The 22,958-nt window shown below is 41.9% G+C and overlaps 1 protein-coding gene across 3 annotated transcripts in view; it reads left to right on the forward strand.

Annotated features, from left to right (window-relative positions):
• The window catches only part of SDCBP (syndecan binding protein), a 129,069-nt gene that overhangs the window by 85,492 nt on the left and 20,619 nt on the right, over window positions 1-22,958 (forward strand). For all 3 annotated transcript variants that reach the window (XM_030214767.1, XM_030214760.1, XM_030214752.1), the window contains exons 6-7: window positions 3,108-3,283; window positions 18,660-18,831. In XM_030214767.1, coding sequence (XP_030070627.1) covers window positions 3,108-3,283; window positions 18,660-18,831 — 348 coding nt within the window. The remainder of the gene's footprint in view (window positions 1-3,107; window positions 3,284-18,659; window positions 18,832-22,958) is intronic.

Raw genomic sequence — 22,958 nt, forward strand, 5'->3', positions numbered from 1 at the left:
CAGATCACAGCTCGACAGATGTTGAGATTGCTCGGCCACATGGCCTCCACAGTTCATGTGACTCCCATGGCTCGTCTTCACATGCGATCAGCTCAATGGACCCTAGCTTCCCAGTGGTACCAAGCTGCAGGAAGTCTAGAGGACGTAATCCGATTGTCCACGAGTTTTCTCAAATCCCTGCATTGGTGGACAATTCGATCCAATTTGACCCTGGGACGTCCGTCTCAAATTCCTCAGGCACAAAAAGTGCTGACGACGGATGCGTCTCTCCTGGGGTTGGGAGCTCATGTCGATGGGCTTCACACCCAGGGGAGTTGGTCCCTCCAGGAAAAACGATTTCAAATCAGTCTTCTGGAGTTGCGAGCGTTTTGGAACACTCTAAAGGCTTTCAGGGATCGGCTATCCCATCAAATTATTCAAATTCAGACAGACAATCAGGTTGCCATGTATTACATCAACAAGCAGGGGGGCACCGGATCTCGCCCCCTGTGTCAGGAAGCCGTCAGAATGTGGATTTGGGCTCGCCAACACGGCATGTTTCTCCAAGCCACGTATCTGGCAGGCGTAAACAACAGTCTGGCCGTCAGGTTGAGCAGGATAATGCAACCTCACAAGTGGTCACTCAATTCCAGAGTGGTGCGCCAGATCTTCCAAGCGTGGGGCACCCCCTTGGTGGACCTCTTTGCCACTCGAGTCAACCACAAGGTCCCTCAGTTCTGTTCCAGACTTCAGTCCTACGGCAGGCTAGCGTCGGATGCCTTTCTCCTTCATTGGGGAGAGGGCCTCCTGTATGCTTATCTTCCCATACCTCTGGTGTGGAAGACTTTGCTGAAACTCGCAATTAGTGCTTATCATTACCGTGTAGAGGGTAAGCCGATCTCAGGACAGCCTTTAGTTTGCTTCATGAGAGGTTTGCTTTTGTGAAAGCCCCCCATCAAACCTCCTACAGTGTCATGGGATCTCAATGTCGTTCTCACCCAGCTGATGAAACCTCCTTTTGAGCCACTAAATTCTTGCCATCTGAAGTACTTGACCTGGAAGGTCATTTTCTTGGTGGCAGTTACTTCAGCTCGTAGAGTCAGTGAGCTTCAAGCCTTGGTAGCCCACGCTCCATACATCAAATTTCATCATAACAGAGTAGTCCTTCGCACTCACCCTAAGTTCTTGCCAAAGGTGGTGTCGGAGTTCCATCTGAACCAGTCAATTGTCTTGCCAACATTCTTTCCCCGTCCTCATACCCGCCCTGCTGAACATCAGCTGCACACATTGGACTGCAAGCGAGCATTGGCCTTCTATCTGGAGCGGACAAGCCCCCACAGACCGCCCACCCAATTGTTTGTTTCTTTTGATCCCAGATAGAGGGGTGTGGCTGTAGGGAAATGCACCATTTCAAATTGGCTAGCAGATTGCATTTCCGGGGCTGACTGGGCTAACTCTTGAGGGTCATGTTACGGCTCATAATGTTAGAGCCATGGCTGCTTCAGTGGCCCATTTGAAGTCAGCCACTATTGAAGAGATTTGCAAGGCTGCGACGTGGTCACCTGTCCACACATTCACATCTCATTACTGCCTACAGCAGGATACCCGACGTGACAGTCGGTTTGGGCAGTCGGTGCTGCAGAATCTGTTTGGGGTTTAGAATACACTTCCTACCCCCTAGGCCCATTTTTATTCTGTTCCAGGCTGCACTCTCAGTTAGTTAGTTTAGTTGTTAGGTCAATCTCAGTTATGTCCTCGCCGTTGCGAGGCCCAATTGACCATGTTTATTATTTTGAGTGAGCCTGGGGGCTAGGGATACCCCACATGTGAGAACAAGCAGCCTGCTTGTCCTTGGAGAAAGCGAAAGCTACATACCTGTAGAAGGTATTCTCCGAGGACAGCAGGCTGATTGTTATCATGAACCCACCCTCCTCCCCTTCGGAGTTGTGTCTTCCCTTTCTTGCTTTTTACTGGACTGACTAGCGCACTCGAGCGAGAAGACGGTCGCGCGTGTGCAGTGTGCATGGAATCGCGAGGCTAGCAAACATTTGTTGCTAGGGAGATTCTCTGGTCCTGGTGCTGCCGTTGGACGTCACCCACATGTGAGAACAATCAGCCTGCTATCCTTCGAGAATACCTTCTACAGGTATGTAGCTTTCGCTGTAACTCACCTTGAGCTACTACTGAAAAGGTGCGAGAAAAATCTAAATAAATAGCAAAGGACGTCCTCAACTGCCGTCACAGGGACGGAGGCATAGCGAAGGATGTCCTTCACCCATACTCGTCTTTAAAAAAAAAAAAAAAAAGAAAGTTTTTAAAGTTGTTTTTTTCAGGGTGGGTGGTGATTAGTGACCACTGGGGGAGTCAGGGGAGGTCATCCCCGATTCCCTCCAGTGGTCATTTGGTCATTTAGGGCACATTTTTGTGGCTTGGTCGTTAAAAAAAACAAAAAAAAAAGGACCAAGTAAAGTCGGCCAAGTGTTCGTCAGGGACGCCCTTCTTTTTTCCATTATCACTTAAGTATGCCCATCTGTTAGGCACAGCGCAGTCCCGCCTTCGCTATACCTCTAACACGCCCCTGGGAACTTTGGTCGTCCCCACGACAGGAAGCATTTGGGGGGGGGGGGCCCAAAATCGGCTTTTGATTATGCCGATTTGGGCGACCCTGAGAGGAGGACGCCCATCTCCTGATTTGTGTTGAAAGAAGTCTGCCAGGCACTGTCCTTTTTCTAAAACTTCTGAAGTTGTTAAAGTCCTACTCCAGCCCATCCAAATCTGTCCAGCAGCCATTGTTTTACAAAAAGCCTTTTCTGCATATAAAACAGCTTTTACACATGGAAAAACCTTTGTATAAAATTAGCCCATAAGAATAATAGGATAATGCCATTTCTTCACACATTAACTAAAAGTTAGTAAATCTGTTAAAAGATGAATCTCTGTATGAATTAAATTCTGCAAATTGGGGCCTGTCCATCTGGAGAACTTTATCACCAAGCCATATCTCTCTCCCCCCCATCCCCCCCTTGTGTTGCATATTCATGTGCACTAATGATTGTATTCTACTGTATTAATAGCTTTGTGTGGTTTATGGCACTTTTAGGATGAATGTTTGTTTTTATTTCATTTAGGGAGTATTTGTGCAGCTGGTTCAGGCCAACTCTCCTGCATCATTAGTAGGGTTAAAGTTTGGAGACCAAGTTTTGCAGATTAATGGAGAAAATTGTGCTGGGTGGAGCTCTGATAAATCCCACAAAATTCTCAAACAAGTTCCAGGAGAGAGAATTTCCATGGTTATTCGTGACAGGTAAGCACTGAATGTTCTGTAATGGGAGAGAAATTTTTGCCCTGCTGAATTGGTTTAAGCTATAGTTTTCATTAATGCTGTTGATTTGATCACCATTTAATGTGTGTGATCAGTACACAAATGTAAACGGCAGTTGAAATGATTCATTAACACATACAGCCCCCATCATTCAACATTGTTTTTAAAGACTGCAGCGAGCTGCATTGGGCATTCAGACCCGAAGCCCACCTGTTAGAAGCTCCCTTCCCCCCCCCCCCCCCCCCCCCCCCAGGCCTACCTGAAGGATTCTCTGGAGTTCTAGAGTAGGGCAGGAAGCAATTGCTGCTGCCTATGCCAGCTTGGATTCAAAATGGGATGGTGGCTGTGACCCCTAGCAATAGTTAGTAAGCAATAAGTTGCATGTATAAATGTTGGTCTTGCCCATGCTCCTCCCTGTGAACATCTGTTGCATTTATATGCTTAATGAGTTGCACCCATCATTTATAGAAATGTGTGTTAGCGGAATGCTCAGCGTCTACACTTAAACGCGTAAGTACTAGTATTCTATAAGTTTATGCATGCAAATGGCATGTGAATTTAGGCGCTATGTTATAGAAGCAACACCTGTTTTCCATAGACAGCAGGAGAAATCAGTCACACTGTCCTTCTTAATTGAGAACTACATCACTACTTTAGCTATAGAACTAACTGAAAGGACTGAAGAGACTGCTGGATGGAGGGAAAGGCCATATATATACTTAGAATCTTTACGGTAGTTCTCTGTGGGGCAAATACTCTGTCCTGGTACAATGTGATATTTATCATTTTTGTACCTGATTTTAAACTTGGCTTACAGGAAAGCACTTAATACTTCAGTTTTTACTGGTCTACTCAACATACTCTACTATTTAAACATATGAAATGACAATTAATAGAGAAAATAAATTTAAGAATAAGAAACCAAAGTCTTGGTTGTATAAGTCTTCATACTCCTTGGAGGAAGCACCTTTTGGAGCAGTAGCAAGCATGTATCATTTAGGATAATTGTTTACCAACAAGTGGAATAGAGCAGGTGGGGGGTTTTTTTGGCCATTTTTCTAGACAGAATAGTTAAGCTGTTTTATGTAGACAGGGGCAGTTAAGTCCTCACAGGCCGCCTTATTCTTACATCTGGATGCAGATGCTGACTAGCGAGTTAAGTAGAAGCTTCTAGCAGCATCTCACTGCACATGTGCTGTGCCTTTCTGCCTGACACGCAGGCATGGGTCCTCCAGTCTTGTTTTTTCCACAGAGCCGAGAGGACACATTTGCGTGTTCTGTCCTCACACTGCTGATTTATTTTTTTTTTGGCCAAGTGCCTTCCCGTGCAGGTTTATTTTTCTTTATTTTGGTCCTGATTTCTCTCGTTTTCTCCAACCCCTTTGTATTTTTTAGGGGGTTTTCGGCTTAGGTTTTTTTTCTTTTATTTTCAGGTGCAGATACCCGGTTTAGGCTGAGAGCCCCAACCTCAGTTTGAACACCCTCATTTTTTGAGAGTTCAACATTGCAGAGTTTAATTTGGCTGATATTTGTTTTTCGATGTCCACAGAAGACCCTAGAGGTGCACCTGATGTAGATAAGTGATTTCTTCCACAGACCTGCGTCAGGTGCCTTGGACCAGATTGATTGTGATCACATAAGAACAACCATACTGGGTCAGATCAATGGTTCATCTAGCCCAGTATCCTGCTTCCAACAGTGGCCAATCCAGGGCAGAAGTACCTGGCAGAAACCCAGTTAGTAGCAACATTCCATGCTACCAAGTGGCTTCCCCCATGTTCATCTAAATAACAAGACTATGGACTTTTCTCCAGGAACTTGTCCAAACCTTTTTTTTAAACCTAAATATGCTAACCGCTGTTAACCATATCCTCCAACAGCAAGTTCAGAGCTTAACTATTCTTTAAGTGAAAAAATATTTCCTCCTATTTGTGTTTAAGGTATTTCTTTGTAATTCTATCGTGTCCCCTTGGTCTTTGTACTTTTTGAAACTGTGAAAAATTGATTTACTTCTACCTGTTCTATACTACTCAGGATTTTATAGACCTCAATCGTATCCTCCCTCAGCTGTCTCTTTTCCAAGCTGAAGAGCCCTAACCTCTTTAGCCTTTCCTCATATGAAAGGAGTTCATCCCCTTTATCATTTTGGTCACTCTTCTTTGAACCTTTTCTAATTTTGCTCTTTATCTCTTTTTTGAGATACTGCAACCAGAATTGAACGTAGCACGCAAGGTGAGGTTGCACCATGGACAGTAAAGAGGCATTATATTATTCTTGGTCTTATTTTGCATCCCTTTCCTAATAATTCCTAGGATTCTGTTTGCTTTTCTGGCTGCCACCACACACACTGAGCAGAAGATTTCTGTGTATTGTCTACAATGACACCTAGATCTTTTTCTTGAGTGCTCACTCCTAAGGTGGACCCTAGCATCGGGTAACTGATTCAGATTATTTATCCTAATATGCATCACTTTGCATTGGGCCATATTAAATTTCATAAGCCATTTGGATTCCCAGCTTTCCAGTTTCTTAAGGTGTGTCTACAGTTTTTCACAATCCACGTGTGTTTTGACAACTTTGAATAGTTTTGGGTCTTCTGCAGATGTAATCACCTCACTTGTCGTTTCTTTTTCCAGATCATTTATAAATGTTAAATAGCACCGGTCCCAGTACAGACGCCTGCAGCACTCCACTGTTCACCCTCTTATCTCTGTTTTCTGTCCAATAACAAATTCTAATCCACAGAAGGAGATTGCCTTCTATCCCATGACTTTTTAATTTCCTCAGGGGTCTCTCATGAGGAACTTTGTCAAAAGCTTTCTGAAAATCCAGATACACTACATTTACTGGCTCACCTTTATCCATGTGTTTTATTTACACCTTCAAAGAAATGTAGCAAATTGTTGAGGCAAGACTTCTCCTGGCTGAAACCATGCTGACACTGTCCCATTAAACCATGTTGGTGTACATGTTCTGTAATTTTATTCTCTATAATAGTTTCCACTATTTTCCCCAGCACTGACCTCAGGCTTCCTGGTCTGTAATTTCCCGGATCACACCTGGAACCCTTTTAAAAAAAAAAATTGGCGTTACGTTGGCCACCCTCCGATCTTCAGTCACTATGGACAATTTTAATGACAGGTTACAGATCACTAACAGCAGATCAGCAATTTCATGTTTGAGTTCTTTCAGGACCCTGGGGAGTATGCCATCTAGTCCAGGTGTATCACTCTTTAATTTGTCAATTTGGCGCAATACGTTGTCCAGGTTCATAGAGATTTTTCAGTTCCTCTACATCTTTGCCCTTGAAAACCATTTCTGGTACAAGTAGATTTACATCTTCTGTAAAGGCCAAAGCAAAGAACATTTTTTTCCTTGAGTGCCCCTTTTGCACCTTTGTGATCCAACAGTCCCACTGATTCTCTCACAGGCTTTCTGCTTCTGATGTACCTGAAAAGGTGTTACTATGAGATTTGTCTCAGCAAGTTTTTCTTCATATTTTCTTTTAGCCTTCTTTCAGTGCTTTGCATCTAGCTTGGCACTGCTTATGTTGCATCTTTTCTTCATTTGGATCCTTTCCATTCTTTGAAGGATGCTTTTTTTGGCTCTAATAGACTCTTTCACTTTGCCTTTTAACCATACTGGCTTTCGTTTTTTTCTTTCCACCTTTTGTTAATATGTGGAATACATCTGGTCTGGGCATCCATGATGGATAATACTGTTAAACAACATCCATGCCTGATTTAAAGTCCTAACCTTTGCAGATGACATTTTAATTTTTTTTTAAACTATTTTCCTCATTTTGTCAGTCACCTTTTCAAAAATTGAATGCTGCTACAGTAGATTTCTTTAGTGACTTCACTCCAGATATCAGTTCAAATTTGATCATGTTATGATCACTGTTTCCCAGCGGATGCAACACCCGTTAACTCTGTTTTAAAAATGCAGGTGAGAATTCAGGGTGCAACTGGCTCAGAGAGTAACTTTTTGGCTCCTCAAAGGCTGGAATATTGACTTTGGCACCGGTGGCATCGATGCGCGTTACTGCTCAGACTTCAGCATCTACTGGGAGTGCACTGGCATCCAGGGAGTCTCTACTTGTTTTTGGTAGCAGGCCCCAGGACCAGGTAGCATTGGACCCGGCACTGAGGACATGCATGGGTTTGGTGGCGTCTTCATTGGCACCATGGGATCGAAGTTCTATGCATCAGGGAATCCAAGAAGCATAAGTACCGGTTTTCCTTGATGCACGGTGCTGGAAGCACTGGGACATGGAGTCTTCAATGCCCTAGAAGCGCCAGTGCCAAGTGGAGTGCTCTCTGTTCTTGGAGAGGTGCTGGTGCGCAAGTCATTAAGCGGCCTGGTCCCTACCACTGGTTCGGCACTGATGCCTTCTCAGGCTGTCTCTTCTCTGACTCCCATGCCTTTGCTGATGCCCACCTTTGAGTGGTCCCAGAGTAGCTGGTGCAAAGTAGCTGGCCCAGTTACTGCAGGGGCCTCCCGCTCAGGCATCGAGGGCACTTGCACTACCAGCAGAACAGCCCCAGGCCCTCTCTAAGGCACTGTCGGTGCCGGGGCTCACATCTTTGATGCTGGTGTCTTGCAGGGTGTCAACATCAATGTCTGATCATGCAGTACCTCTCGGCATCGGGGGAGGAAGCTTCACCAGAGTCTGAGAGTAGGGCTGTACTTTGGGCGTGAACCTCTCTCGACCAGGCTGAGTTTGATGCAGACACAGTCAGCTGCTTCGGAGTATGTGAAAGTCTGATTGGGACCGCTCTTGGGAGTCAAATGAAGATTCACATTACTTCTCGGAGGAGGAGTCACATGGTATAACATCTGATCCCTATTCTTCTCAAGAGATGAAAATATCCACCAGCGGCACTTTTTCACTAGTTTTGAGAGGGAGATGGCTGCAGCTGTTTCATTTGAGAATGAGGAGGAACCTAGGGTGGAAATGTCTGTCCTGGGCTGTAAGTCTCCTCCTAAGGAAGTGGTAACTGTGCCATTGCATCGTTTTCTTAAGGACGCACTGTTGAAGAACTGGGAGTCTCCCCTCACAGTGCTGGTCACAAGAAGGTGGATACGCAATATCTTATCCAGAAGGCTCCCGGATTTGAGAGCGCAAAGCTGCCTTACCACTCAGTGGTGGTCAAACCTGCTCTCAAACAGGCCAAGAGTTCTCAATCTCATGCCTCTCTGCACCCCTTGGACGAGAGGGTAGAACTTTGGATTCGTTTGGAAGAAAAACGTTTTGGGCCTTGATGTTTGTTGCCCCCACATCCAGTCCTACCAGCTGTACACGAGCCTTTACTTGTGTCTTTAATGAACAGTACCCTGAGTTTGGTGGACTTTCTCCCTTTGGCGCAGACTGCAGAGCTTCACCAGTTTTTGGGTTTTTAAAAAAAAATTTTTTTTTATTACATTTGTACCCCGCGCTTTCCCACTCATGACAGGCTCAATGCGGCGGGCAGTGGAGGGTTAAGTGACTTGCCCAGAGTCACAAGGAGCTGCCTGTGCCGGGAATCGAACTCAGTTCCCCAGGACCAAAGTCCACCACCCTAACCACTAGGCTAACAAGCAGATGGAGTGTAGGCGTTATCAGGCCAGGAGCGCCTATGATACTCCTGATTTTGCATCCAGACTCTCTGGCTTGGGTGTGGGGATACGCAGACGCTCTTGGCGATGTGTGTCCGACCTTGAACTAGTGGTTCAAGAGAGATTAGTGGCTGTGCCGTGCCAAGAGGACAGTTTGTTTTGGAGAGAAAGTGGAAGAGGTTGCTGACCTCATTATGAAACACAGACAACATTCACACGCTCTAGGCATCCTCCATCTGCGTCGTCTTTGGCAAGGAGACTTTACAGCAGGCCTAGGTGGCCTCTTGTTTCTGCTCAACCAAATCAGGCCCCGTGTCCCAGGCTTCGCCAGCCTTATCTTCAGAAGTCTCAGCTGGCTTCCCAGTCGATGCAGGGCACGGGCTTTTCACTGGCTCCAACAGAGCATAGCTGCTTAATAGAGTATCTGTCCTGGACGGCTTGCTGGTTGGAGAGAGGCTCACTTTTTACCGACACGGATGGCCCCTTGTAACCTCTGACTAGTGGGTTCTTCAAATAGTCCATTTTGAATATGCACTGAATTGGCATCAGAGACCACCAAATTGCCCACTGAGAGCATCTTATCAACTGTCAGCCCAAGAAAGTACGTGTAGATGAGATTTCTGCCCTTCTACAGGCCTGAGCAGTTGAACTCTGACCACCAGGGAAAGGTGGGAAGGGATTCTATTCCAGGTACTTTTATGTGAGCAAAAAAAGTGAGAGGGGGGGGGGGGGGTTCCAGCCCATCCTAAGGAAAGGGATTCTATTCCAGGTATTTTTTTGTGATTAAAAAAATGGGGGGATTCTGGCCCATCCTAAGGGCACTGAACAAATTACTGGTCTAGGGAAAAGTTCAGGAGGATTTCCCTGGGTACTACTGTTCCTCTAATTCAAGAAAATGATTGGCTGTGCTCTTGTCATAAAGGGTGTTTACACCCACATTTAGATAATTTCCATGTCACAGTAAGTACATCAGAGTGAGGAAACGCCACTACCAGTATTGTTTTCTGCCATTTGTCTGGTATCTGCCTCCAGAGTTTTCACCAAGTGTCTGGCGGTAGTCACAGTGTATCTTCACAGACTGGGGTTGTATGTGTTTCCCTCCCCAGGCACACTTCAGGAAGGAGCAACTGAGTTCATGCTCCTAACTATTCAGGTGCTGGAGCTAGTGGGGTTTGTCATCAACTACCCCAAGTCCCACCTACATCCAGTTTGCTTTGCCAGTTGGAATATATAGTAGCTCTGCTCGATAGTGTAGGCTCTGGCCTTTCTTCCTTAGGTGAGAGTGGATACTTTAGTAACACTTGCCTTGCAGGTCCACAGCAGCCAGAAGGTTTCAGCTCGGCAAATGTTGAGATTGGTGTGCCACATTGTTCTGCCCTGGTTTTACAGCCTGCTTCACTGACACAGACTACTCAGTAATTCTTTTGGATTCGTATTAGGTAAATGAGACTTTTATTAGAGGTTCTAATAATACACAATGATAAGATATATACAGTGATTAAGCTATATACACAATGATTAGCTATATAACTGAAAAGAAACAATAATACCGTTTTATAAACCATCATTACATCACTGGTCCCTACATCCAAGCAATGCTAGGAGTTTCTAGACCAGGAAAAGAAGCAATAATACACTATAATATACATACGTCCATCACTGGTCCTTAATCTCTACATCCGGGCTTTTTACATCAGCTGAGAGAAGCCCCTTTTTGACGAAGCCAGAGTTTGACCAGGAGTCTGGTTCTGTGCAATGCGTCCACCATAGATGAGCTTCCAGCTTCACTGTAAAAGGCCCCCCTTTTTTATTAGGCTTAGAACTCATGTTCAGAGCTAAGGAAAATTACTGAATGCTTGAGAATTTCTCTGTTTTGTTAAACCATACTGTGGGAATGGGGTTACATGTTTCTCAGTCCAGGTGGCCAGTCTGAACTCGAAACTGGCTCCACCTCTCCCTTCACATATCAAATTAATTAGAGCTGTGTCTTGTCTTCTAAATCCCAACTTATTTTCACACAAAGTTAAAACAATCATTTTTAAACAGAATTACTTCTAATCAAAAATACAGACCCCCCGAGTGCACTTGTTGGTCATGGCAGAGTTGAAAAGCAATCTTTAAAATTCACTTCCTCTACATTCGGTCCTTGATTTTCAACTCTGTCTAAACGACAGTCCATACTTAAGTTATTACTCTATATATCAGGTAAAACAACAACAACAAAAAAAAAAGAAACAAGACAAATTATACAAATGGGTAATATGCTGAACACTAGTTTCAACGAACATACTAAAATTAGTAGGACGTATAGTCCAAGGGCAAATGGTTATAATGCTGCCCACCAATAATTAACTAAAATTCAGTATTACAAATAATACACACTGCTTAGTTACATTAAACTACACAATTTGCCCAGAACAAGAGGTCGGTGTACAAGGCAGTATTAGAAATTATTAATCAAGTTGTGGAAGGAATCCAGTGGTGAAATTAACCTCCACAAGTGTTCAGAGTTAGTCATCTTGAGCCTTTTTCCTTTGTATAAGGGCAAATAAATATAACATGCAAGTAGTAAAATATGCTATATTAATGTCTACTTATAAACTATAGTTAACTATCTGAGTATAATAAAAAAAATCATATTAATGTCAGCTCTAATACATTTTGCTTAGGCTAAAGTTTTAGCATCAATAACATTTATTATCTCTACACTTGTACTTGTAACAGTGTATCATACCAAGCTAATTTTACTCTACAGTTAAGGCAATTAAGGGTATTACAGTATTTACACAGGTCTTCGTAGGTATAGTGTTCACACAAGAAGATTATAAACATGTGCTAATAACACATTGGTGGTGTAAATATCAACAATGCCTGCATTTTTGGGTCAACATTGCTGTATTGTCTCTCTGACTTGTGCAAGCCATATTTTATAGTTGCTACAGGACACATCTAGTGAGCTGAACATGTGTAATTATCTTGTTGTCAGATTTCACTATGATTCTTCCATCTCCCGATCAACTTGCCCTGACTCTCGGCAGTGAGTCATAAATGTCCACCGGGGGTAATAGCCATACCCAAAGACACCATAAGAGGGATAATTATACTGATTCTTACAAGGATCTATGAATAAAGCATATAAACAGATCAGTTATTCTCTAAGATAACACTTATTTGCTGGGACATAAGTCCATTCTTCTTGCCCAGATCGGAGGATCAGGACAGGGTTATATTATGACTTAAGGCGTATTGTTATACTAATTAGCCTTTAAAATGGGAACCATTATCAATTCTAAAGTTTTAATAGAATTAGCATCTACTGCTGTGTCCACATATTGACATCCTTGCAAATTAGGTAAAGGTCCTATATAATCCATCTACCAAATTTGTCCAGGTAATTTCTCCTTTTTAATTGCCCCTTAGACATGTGGGGAACAGATCGCCTAATCTGGTATTAACAGACCAGACATTTAACAATAACAGTTTTAATAACATGTATAATTAAGCTAATACCACGATCTGTTGCCCACCTGTAAGTGGCCTTTCTTCCCAGATGTTCACATTTTTGGTGCGCTCATTTCGCCAAACCTGAGCAATTACCTGGCTCTTCCACAGTTTCCACCTCGAGGGGTATGATTTTACTTTAGTCATCAGGCACTGCGCTCTACAGGTGTACTAGAGTATCACCCTTGCAATGTGCATCTATATAAAAAACATTAGTATTTTGCATAATTCCAAATATCTTGCCACAATTCTCTGCCCCACAAATCCTTGGCATATTTTCCAATTATTTTTGTACCAAGTAGGTAGCTAAGTGGCTAATCTATTTGCCACAGACTGTGAGTCAATATATATACATGACATAATCCCAAATTCTCTGTTTTCAAAACCACATAAACATTTAATTGCGTATTAATTACTTCCTCCTTCCCCACTTCATTCTAATGTCCTATCCTTATCTGCTAAAACCCGATAACATGCTAACAGCTGTTTCTCAAAATAAGTATATATATATTTTTTCCCTACTTCTGACACGGCTCTAAAACCCTAGTGTTACTTGATTCTTTTGTTTTTGCCAAAAGCTCTAATTAACATAATTTTCATTCACTGAGACAGTTAATTCTACTTCTAGTTGCACTGGCCACAAATCTGAAACAATCTGGGTTGTCTGCTCAAAAGACTGTTTCTCTTTTTCCCTCCACTCAAGGTCATATTTTTTCCCCCCGATATGTGTAGCTTGCAGAAGCTGAGTAATTAACAAATTCCAATGCCTAAAAGTTTACCTACCTGAGACGGTCCTTGTATCTTATTAAATGTGCAATTAATGACTCCAAATGAGTCTAAACGTAATGTAAGCATTTCATTTTAACTGTGTAAGTCATACCTGTTATTCCAATTCTGTACTTTTTGTATGCTGTTTATCTCTGCTTTAACTGATTTCCCAATGAGCAATACTGTTCCTTCTCTCTTTCTATTTTAATTTTTTGCCTGCAACAAACCACAGCCAAAGGCTCTGATTCCTTTAAACCGGAATCCTATTCGTCCCATTTTGATCACTCAGTGGCTATAACAACATATAGTACCTCATTGCAGTCTTGGAATTCAACTCTCCTCTGCATTCCTCTTAAAAAATGTCATTACTTCTACGAATCCTACCCTCGTCATCAGCCTGCTTCACTGACACAGACTACTCAGTAATTTCTGTGGATTCTTTTGGATTCGTATTAGGTAAATGAGACTTTCATTAGAGGTTCTAATAATACACAATAATACAACCAGGCATTTTACATAGCTCCTGATCAAACTCTGGCTTCGCTGAAAAAGGGGCTTCTCTCACCCTTTTTCAGCAAAGCCGGAGTTTGACCAGGAGTCTGGTTCTATGAAACGCGTCCACGCATAGATGAGCTTCTAGCTTCACTGTAAAAGGCTCCCCTTTTTTATTAGGCTTAGAACTCGTGTTCAGAGCTAAGAAAAATTACAGAATGCTTGAGATTTTCTCTGTTTTGTTAAACAAGCCATACTGTGGGAATGTGGTTACATGTTTCTCAATCCAGGTGGCCAGTCTGAACTCAAAACAGGCTCCACTTCTCCCTTCACATACCAAATTAATTAGAGCTGTGTCTTATCTTCTACATTCCAACTTATTTTCGCACAAAGTTAAACAATCATTTTTAAACAGAATTACTTCTAATCAAAAATACAGACCCCAAGAGCACTTTTTGGTCAAGGCAGAGTTGAAAAACAATCTTTAAAATTCACTTCCACTACATACATGGCCTCAGCAGTGCATGTCACTCCTGTGGCACCTCTCCACTTCAGAATATTCCAGTGGATTTTAGCTTCCAATTGGCAAGTGGCAGTGGGCTCTGCTTCACGGTATGGACATCTGTGCCACTTACCTGCTGGGCAAAAACTGCCTTTGCGGACAGACTGAGCAGGATTTTGCAACCGTATGAGTGGTCTCTCAATATGGGTATTTCTCGTAAGATCCTCTGAGAGTGAGGCACTCCCTTGCTGGATCTTTCTGCCACTCACCTGAACAACAAAATCCCTCGGTTCTTCTCCAGGTCCTGGTCACACGGCAGACTAGCATCAGATGCCTTTTTCTTGCACTGGGGACAGGTACTCCTGTATGCATATCCTCCTATACCTCTCATAGAGAAGACTTCACTGAAACTCGGGCAAGACTAGTGAACCATTGGTTTGATTGCTCCTTATTGGCTGTGGCAGATCTGGTTCCCTCCTCTTCTGGAGTTGTCCTCTGAAGATCCATGGAGATAGGACTGTTTTTCGACCCTCATCACGCAGAATGATTGTTCCCTTCTGCATCCCAACCTCCAGTCTCTGGCTCTTATGGCTTGTATGTTGAGGGCGTAGAACTCAAACCCCTGGGATTGCCTGAGGGTGTCTCCCGTGTCTTGTTGGATTCCAGAAAAGATTCCACTAAGATTTTGCTGTCTAAGAGGCACCAATAGTGGATCATTGGTTGTCTGAAAAACATGCTATTTCTACCCTCTGTTTTGTGGTTCTTATGCAAATTGATAGATCGAATGAGGGGTATATATTGCAGAAAATGATGAATATGGAGCAGAGGAAAATATTAGAATGGGATACGGTATATCCTATGGGTCTCAATAAGGAAGTGGATTGGGCGGAATTATGAACTCATGACACTGATTGGCTACAGCAGGTCCCCTCAGTTATATTTGTAGAACACAGGTGCTAGCGTTTCTAGCATTGGCGTCATTTTTTCCCGGGACACCTGTAGGGTCGATCTGTGTTTGCAGCTGGTTAATAGGTTTAAGGTATGTGTTTTAAGTATTCTAGTATACTTACATATAAACTAGTAAAAAAGGCTGGTTTCTTAACGCAATGAAACGGGCGCTAGCAGTGTAATGAGTTCCTGCCATTAATGTTTCCACGGTTGTATTCTGAATATAATTGTTGTTTACATGTGTAAGATTCCTTTATATACAATATTTTTTGTGTAAACTGTGTTACAATGTGGTAAAAGTTTTCTTTGTTCAGGCTCTTCAATCAGTTTAACAATCACATCAGAAGAGCTCCTTACTCATGAGAATGCAACATACAGTTGCCCATGTGAGAGACTGAGAGTGACAGTGTGTTTTACAGACAGTGTAAGAGAGAGATACACAGAATGATTGAGTGTGTGTGTGTGTGTGTGTGTGTGTGTGTGTGAGTGACAAAGTGATTAAATGTTTGTCTTCCCTTCCGTTCTGTGCACTTGCCTCCACTGATGTTCGTACCTCCCTGTATATGATTGATTGTTAGAGATTCAATCCACTCCACTTCCCTCCTCCAAGTTCTGTTCTGTCTGATTGGTTCTTCGTTCCTGTGATGTCGCGTTTGTTTGCTTGGCAACTATGCAGCGTTCTGTTTCCTCGACGTGAGGGCGGGGACAGTGAGAGCCAATGAAACGCTGAACTACAGACTTACGAACCCTACAGTGCCACAGAGTCAGCTTCAGAATGTTGGAGGTGCTTTTTATTATATAGGATGTTTTGAGGATGAATGAGCTCTGTAGTAGGACCATGTATCTATTTTATTTCAGTTAAACCCCTGATGAGGCCAGTAGGTGAAACGCATTGCAAGCGTTGGGTTTGACGGACATTGACACATGGATGCTGGTTACCTTTTGATCTACCATTAAAGAAAATAAGTGGAGATCAACGTTGTTGTTCAAGGAAGAATCATGGACTTAGGAATATGAATTTTTGATAACCGTAAGGATGACTAGAGAGATTATCATTTTGTTACATTTGGAGAATTTGAAGATTTCGGGCTCTTGAGGATTTAACCTTTAGGATATCATCAGAGAATTATATCTCAGTACGTCTATTGGAAAGCTTGAGACTTAAAGGATTGACATACAACCCACAAGTTAAGTGTTCATAGGAGGTTTTCTCTTTGTATTTTTTGTGTATTCCGGGTATCATGTACTTACCTTGAACGCAGATTATGTGTAAGAGTGAAAATGGAGTATGAGTCTGAGTAAATGAGGTATGTGAATAGAGATACAGGAACAATAGAGTAAAAGGTATATTGAAGTGTATATAAAAAAGATTAATAAATTGATCTTTGTGAAAAATTTAAATGCAGTCACGTTATTGATAATTAATAGAGCATAGTGCCTGAATTAGAAGGAAGTGATCTCGTAGCAGAGCATGCATATTCATTGGGGATATCCTGAAAGCCTGATGGGTCTAGGGGTGTGCCTCAAAGTCTGGATTGAGAAGCATTGCCCTAAGGATATTGAAACACCTTTCTCCATTTTGTACTTTTTGGTTCATTTTATCCCAGTATTCTTGTCAGCTCTGTTTGGCATATTTCAACATTTGCTTCAGATTTACTTCATATTACAGAAACAACTTGATTCTTCATCCAGGAATTGGGCAAAGGTGGGCTCTGTTTAACTTATGGGCTTTAAGATGCTTTTTGGAAAAGAGCTAATTTTGGCTTGCTGTGTCTTTTGGTTTTCTATTCTTACTTTGATTGTTGTTCTATAATTTGTTCTTTCATATTGAAAAGTATAAAATGTGTAGATCAATGAAACTCCTATATTATAATTTGAATTGTATTTTTTTTTAGACAGAATATGAAAAATATGTGAATATTTTACAATGTACTATCGTTTAAGGGATAGACCTGATATGAGGAAATTGATTTGCTTCACTTCATTGTATATATTGAAACAGTTGGAAGTGTGGAAGTCTTATTATAATAAACTCCCCATTTTCCATGAATATCTATGTACTAATACATTAATAATTCACAGTCATAACAATCAAAATATACAATATGATAAAAACTAATATGTAAGTAGCCATCAGCAAATGCACATTTACCAGTTGGCTGGCAGATTGCATCTCCTTTGCTTACGCCCAGGCTGGGATGAATGTTTGGGATCATGGCATGGCTACTTTGATAGCCCACTTGAGATCAGCCTTCATTGAAGAGATGCTGCGACAGTCTTTGGTCCACACATTTATGTCCATTACTGCCTTGAGCAGAATACCCGAAGTGACAGCCGGTTCAGTGACACAGTCCTGCCAAATTTGATTGGTGGCTAGAATCCAACTCCACCCTCTTATGCCCAGTTTTGTTCTGTTCCAGGCTACATCTTCACAACCAGTTTGTATATAATTTCAGGTTAATTGACTTCAAAGGCCTTGACTTCGAGTCCCTGTTGTCCTAGTATTGTCATCTTTAGGTGAGCTGGTGTAGCTAGGGCTTCCCACATATGAGAGTGTAACTGGCCTGCTTTTCCTTTGGGAAAGCGATGTTAGTCACCTATAGTAGGTGTTTTCTGAAGACAGCAGGCAGAGTATTCTCACTTACCCTTCCACCTCCCCTAAGAGGAGTTATCTTTAGCTATATCATCTGACCGAGGGACCTGCGCGCACACGTTGGGCGGGAAGACACCTGCGCATGTGTGATGGGATGCTGCTAGAACTTTCTTAAGCTAATGTGCTAGACAAAATCCACACTGGGCTCTTTCAGATGATATCACCCACATGTGAAAGTACTTGCCTGCTGTCCTCGGAGAATATCTTATACAGGTTATTGGCATCACTTTATTTGCCCATTGGAGGGCAATGCAGGAGAAGCTCAACACCAGCTGAGGTCTCTGCAGATAGGTTAGATATATCTAGACTAACTATTGGAAAATTCAGATGGGGAAGAGTTGAGAAGAGTGACACTTCTTGTGACTTTTGTATTCCCCTCTGATAGAGATCATTTGAATCTTTTTCATCAGATATCAGCTTTTTCTTGGACAAAATTGGATTTTTTTCTTACCTCTGTAGATCCTTGCAGATACGGAGGGAAAATTTTTTATTGCTGTGCAGTAAGTTTTGGCACTAGTTTCATTGACAGGATGATATAGGAGTGCGTATTAATCTTAATAATATATGGCTTACTGTCTACTGTTGTAGTATTGTAATTCATGTACAAGTCCCCTAACCTTTCTGATCTAGTCTTGCCTCTCATTATATTGCAGATCTGAGTTAGGAAATTTTGATTTCTGCTATTGGTATTATTTATTTTAACTCTTTTTATTTTTCTTCCTTTATGTACTTCTATTCAAGATGTTTGTAAAATTCTATAAATAAAAATGTGAGGGGGCAATTTCTGCCAGTTTACACAGATAAAATGCTTGTTACATTTCATGAGAAGGGCAATTTAAGAGCAATTTCATTGGGTACGTATAAATATTTGTTTTAAACTTATGTATTACCTACAGACCTTTTGAGCGTACCATCACCCTCCATAAAGATAGTACAGGACACGTTGGCTTCATTTTCAAAAATGGAAAGATAACGTCAATTGTTAAAGACAGTTCTGCTGCTAGAAATGGACTTCTCACTGACCACAACATCTGTGAAATTAATGGCCAGAATATCATTGGATTAAAGGTAAGATTGAACAACTGTGCTTTTGAGGAACTATAGTGTAGTTCTTTGCATTGGGAATATGAAAATGGCCCTCTCTGGAAAAACATGACTAAAATCACAGATCAAAACATTGAGAGTGGTCGATTTTTCATGTCATGGTCCAAATCATAATTGAGTCGACGAATTCCGTGTCTAGTTTATCTAATTTTAAAATGTATACCGCCTTAGTAAATGTCTTCATAAAGGCGTTTAATAAATCCCAATAAATAAAAATAATCTGATTTTCTAACCCCTTGTGTAATAAAAATGAACTGAGTGGTTTAAGTACCTCTGAAGAAGCTGTTTCTGGTGACTTTTAGTCATTTTTCCCAGAGGCAGTCGCATATTGCTTCTGTTTTTCATGACGTGTGATGCCTATCTATATTTTGTTTGTGGATGTAATTAGTTAAATTCTTAATGCAGTCTGGATTCTATTAGTTGTAGTAGTTTTCAGTAACTATATATGTTATATTTTGTAAATAACAAATTGTAAATCAAATCCCTCCATGAAATATTGAACCATGGTAACAGCATCTCTTGCTATGAATTGAGTAAAATGTGGATGTTTCTATTCCCAGAGGGAATGCCTATGGTAGAGATACTATAGCTACGTGTTTTTGTGTTTCAATGTTCAAATCTGACCCCTTGACTCAAATGTTTAAGTAGAGTGATACCTAATCAGCTAATCATGAAGGAGTTTACCGAGACCTGAACATCGATGGATAAAATTGATTACAGAAAGCAACATTTTTTTATTCTTTTCCCCTGATGAAGCCATCTGGGTGAAACTGTGATCCCCGCAAGGATTATTGCTAAAGATGTGCAGCTACTTTGTTCTGAGGCTGTTTAATGAAATAGCAAGGAGAATTATATCAGGTAAATCTCTTAACTGTAGCTTTCACTGCCAACTCCAGAATCTGTTCCTTTATCTTGCTACACCATATGCATGGAATAGAATTCCTGAGTCAGTACGTCAAATCTAGGCTAAAAGCCCATCTTTTTTGAGGCTGCTTTTAACTCTATTCATTTGTTCGGTACCCATGTCTGTTTTATCGTTCCCACCTTGAGTAATTCCCTTATCCCTTGTTAATCTGTCTTGATTAGATGGTAAGCTCTGTCGAGCATGGACTTCTCCTACATGTTTAGTGTACAGTGCTGTGTACGTCTAGTAGCACTCTAAAAATTATTAGTAGTAGAATGCATCTGTTTTCATCCTTTCCTGGTTTTGGTAAGACTACCACAGCATCAATAGAAGGGGGGATAATCATTTCTACCTCATCTTTACTTGTATATCTTCCCAGATTTATTGCCTCCTGTGGCAATACTAGCGATTTCTGCCCTTCCATGTAACTTCTAATTTTCTCTCTTGAGCACCCTAGTTCAGATTTGGCACGATTTTGCATAATATTTCTTAAAGTCCACTGCTGCTTCTTGCTTTGATGGCGGAAGAAGGAGGGCAAATCCTTCCAAATTCTCCACCCATCTTGTATTCTTTGCTTCCTTAATTGAAAAATCAGCAATCTCCCTGCCCTGTTCCCCAGCTGTGTGTAGTCCTTTTTAACCCTCCACAGCTAATGTTTCCATCAAATCTGATGCATCTGTTTCATCAACGGCCAGCATGTCCCTATTAAGTGGTTGTGCTCATGACAGGTTTGAAGATCTTCAGTTTTCTCTAATAAATACTGTCTATACTCTCCCTTTCCCATTTGCCTTTGCTGAGATTTGTATTAGCATTCATGTAGACTTTCAGCTTCCAGCACTATCCATAATCCTATTTTCCCCCATATCATTCATCCTTGCGATATACTCAACATCATTTTTTTGTTTCAGTATGGTATGTACATAAGGTTTTCACCCTCCAATTTGCACATGCAATTGCTCCTACTCCCAATTACCATAATCCTGGATCTGCATTTTCTCCCACCTTGCCACATATTCCCTAAGCCTAAACATGCAATTCATATTGTAGATTGGACTATATTTCACTGAGTAGACTATATATATATTCCCTGCTCCCTGGGTTATATCATAACATCTCTTTTTCCCCTTCTTTTGCCCTCAGTCTCTTCTTATGCTATCCATTGACCTTATAGCACAGTTCAGGCCCCTCCCCACCCACCTAATGTCTCGCCACTATTCATGAATTTTTCTTAAAATTATAGCCAAGAAACCCTTTTTAGGATCATCAGGTACAAAATATTGACGAGACCTCCCATTTTGCCCAGCCTCCTCGTTTCTCTCTCCCCAGTTGTACAAATACAAATGTGCTGAATTGCTCACCATAATTATAATCCCCCTTTCCATTACGTCCTAAGGAGCAGTCCAGACAAATGGGTTGTGACCATCTGCCAGCAGGTGAAGATAGAGAACTCTGAGTTGTGCCTCATAAATTCCTGCGCTTAACAACCAAGCCACTATTCTGTATCTCCAGCAGGCAGGATAGCAGCTCCTGTGCGCTTTGGTGACTTCTGTGTGGCCTTCTGTCCTGCTTGCAGGTTCAGTTGAGTTTTGGATTGAGAATATTCTGTGCCTCGGGTGTAAACCTAGTGGTCTAAGTCACTCCCTTCTCCCCGTTGCCGCTTTCTACCTCTTAGTCTTCCCTTCTCTTTTTCTCCTGTCGCTATCTTTAAAACAAAAGCAGCCATTACGGTTCTTTTTGAGAGTGCTTGTGCTGTGGGAAGATTGTGGAGCTTTAGTGCCTTGGAGGGCACAAGACTGGCTGTTTTCTGCGAGTATATGTCTGAGCCTATTAAGTCTTGTGCGCACTGCAGGGATAAGCTCTTGGCTACTGGTTCCTGCATGCTTTGCTTTACTTCTGTGAACATGCCGTTTTTGCCTACTTTGGCTGCCAGTACTCCATCTTCGGGAGTTCAATCTGGCCCCACTCCGATGGCGGTTTTGGCAGGCTGAACGCCAAGTGCTCCTGCACTCCATGAGGTGTCAATGGCCATTTTTTTCAACAGGTTCCTTGCCCCCACTACCGTGTCCTGGGATGTTAGTTTTGCAGGGGTAGAAGTCTCTGCCCTGAATTTGTTCTTTTATTATATCAGGCCTTTTTAAGTCAGCTCAGTTTGCTTCTCCTCCTCTCCCTTAGGTTGCTTTTGAGGAGCAGTTCCTAATAAACGAAAACTTTTCCATTTTGCAGGATTTGGAGAATGTTCCTCGGGACTCAGAGAAGGTTTTATCTGTGTACTCTGACTATCCTAGTTCTACAGCTGCAAAGGTCAAAATTTTACATCTGGCGTGGATGCTGTTCAAAAATACCATCCTGGAAGCCCAGGCCAAATATATTCTGTCTATTAAAAAAGGACAGCCGACAAGGTTAAAAATGAGGTGAAGGAAGCTATTAGAGCTAAAAGAAAATTCTTCAGAACATGGAAGAAGGATCCAACTGGAAATAATAGGAAACTATATAAAAGAATGGCAAATCAAATGTAAAGTGCTGATAAGGCAAAGATGGACTTTGAAAAGAAGATTGCGTTGGAGGCAAAAACGCATAGTAAAAACCTTTTAGGTATATTAAAAGCAAGAAGTCGGCAAAATAATTGGTTGGACCGCTAGATGACCAAGGGGGTAAAAGGGGCACTCAGAGAAGACAAGGCCATAGCAGAGAGATTAAATGAGTTATTTGCTTCGGTCTTCACCAAGGAAGATGTGGGAGAGATACCAGTGCCAGAAATGGTATTCAGTGCCGATGAGTCAGAGAAACTGAATCAAATCTCTGTAAACCTGGAAGATTTAATGGGGCAACTTTACAAATTGAAGAGTAGCAAATCACCATTACCGGATGGTATACATCCCAGAGTATTGATAGAATTGAAAAATGAACTTGTGGAACTATTGTTAGTAATATGTAATTTATGGTACCAGGAGATTGGAAGGTGGCCAGTGTAACGCTGATTGTTAAAAAGGGTTCCAGAGTTATTCAAAGTTGTTAAATTGTAAAAGGATTGTGAAAAATTACAAGAGGACCTTACGAGACTAGGAGACTGGGCGTCTAAATGGCAGATGATGTTTAATTTGAGCAAGTGCAAAGTGATGCATGGGAAAGAGGAACCCAAATTATAGCTATGTAATGCATGGTTCCACGTTAGGAGTCACCGACCAAG

The sequence above is a fragment of the Microcaecilia unicolor genome, chromosome 1 (assembly GCF_901765095.1).
Source record: "Microcaecilia unicolor chromosome 1, aMicUni1.1, whole genome shotgun sequence".
NCBI lineage: Eukaryota > Metazoa > Chordata > Amphibia > Gymnophiona > Siphonopidae > Microcaecilia > Microcaecilia unicolor.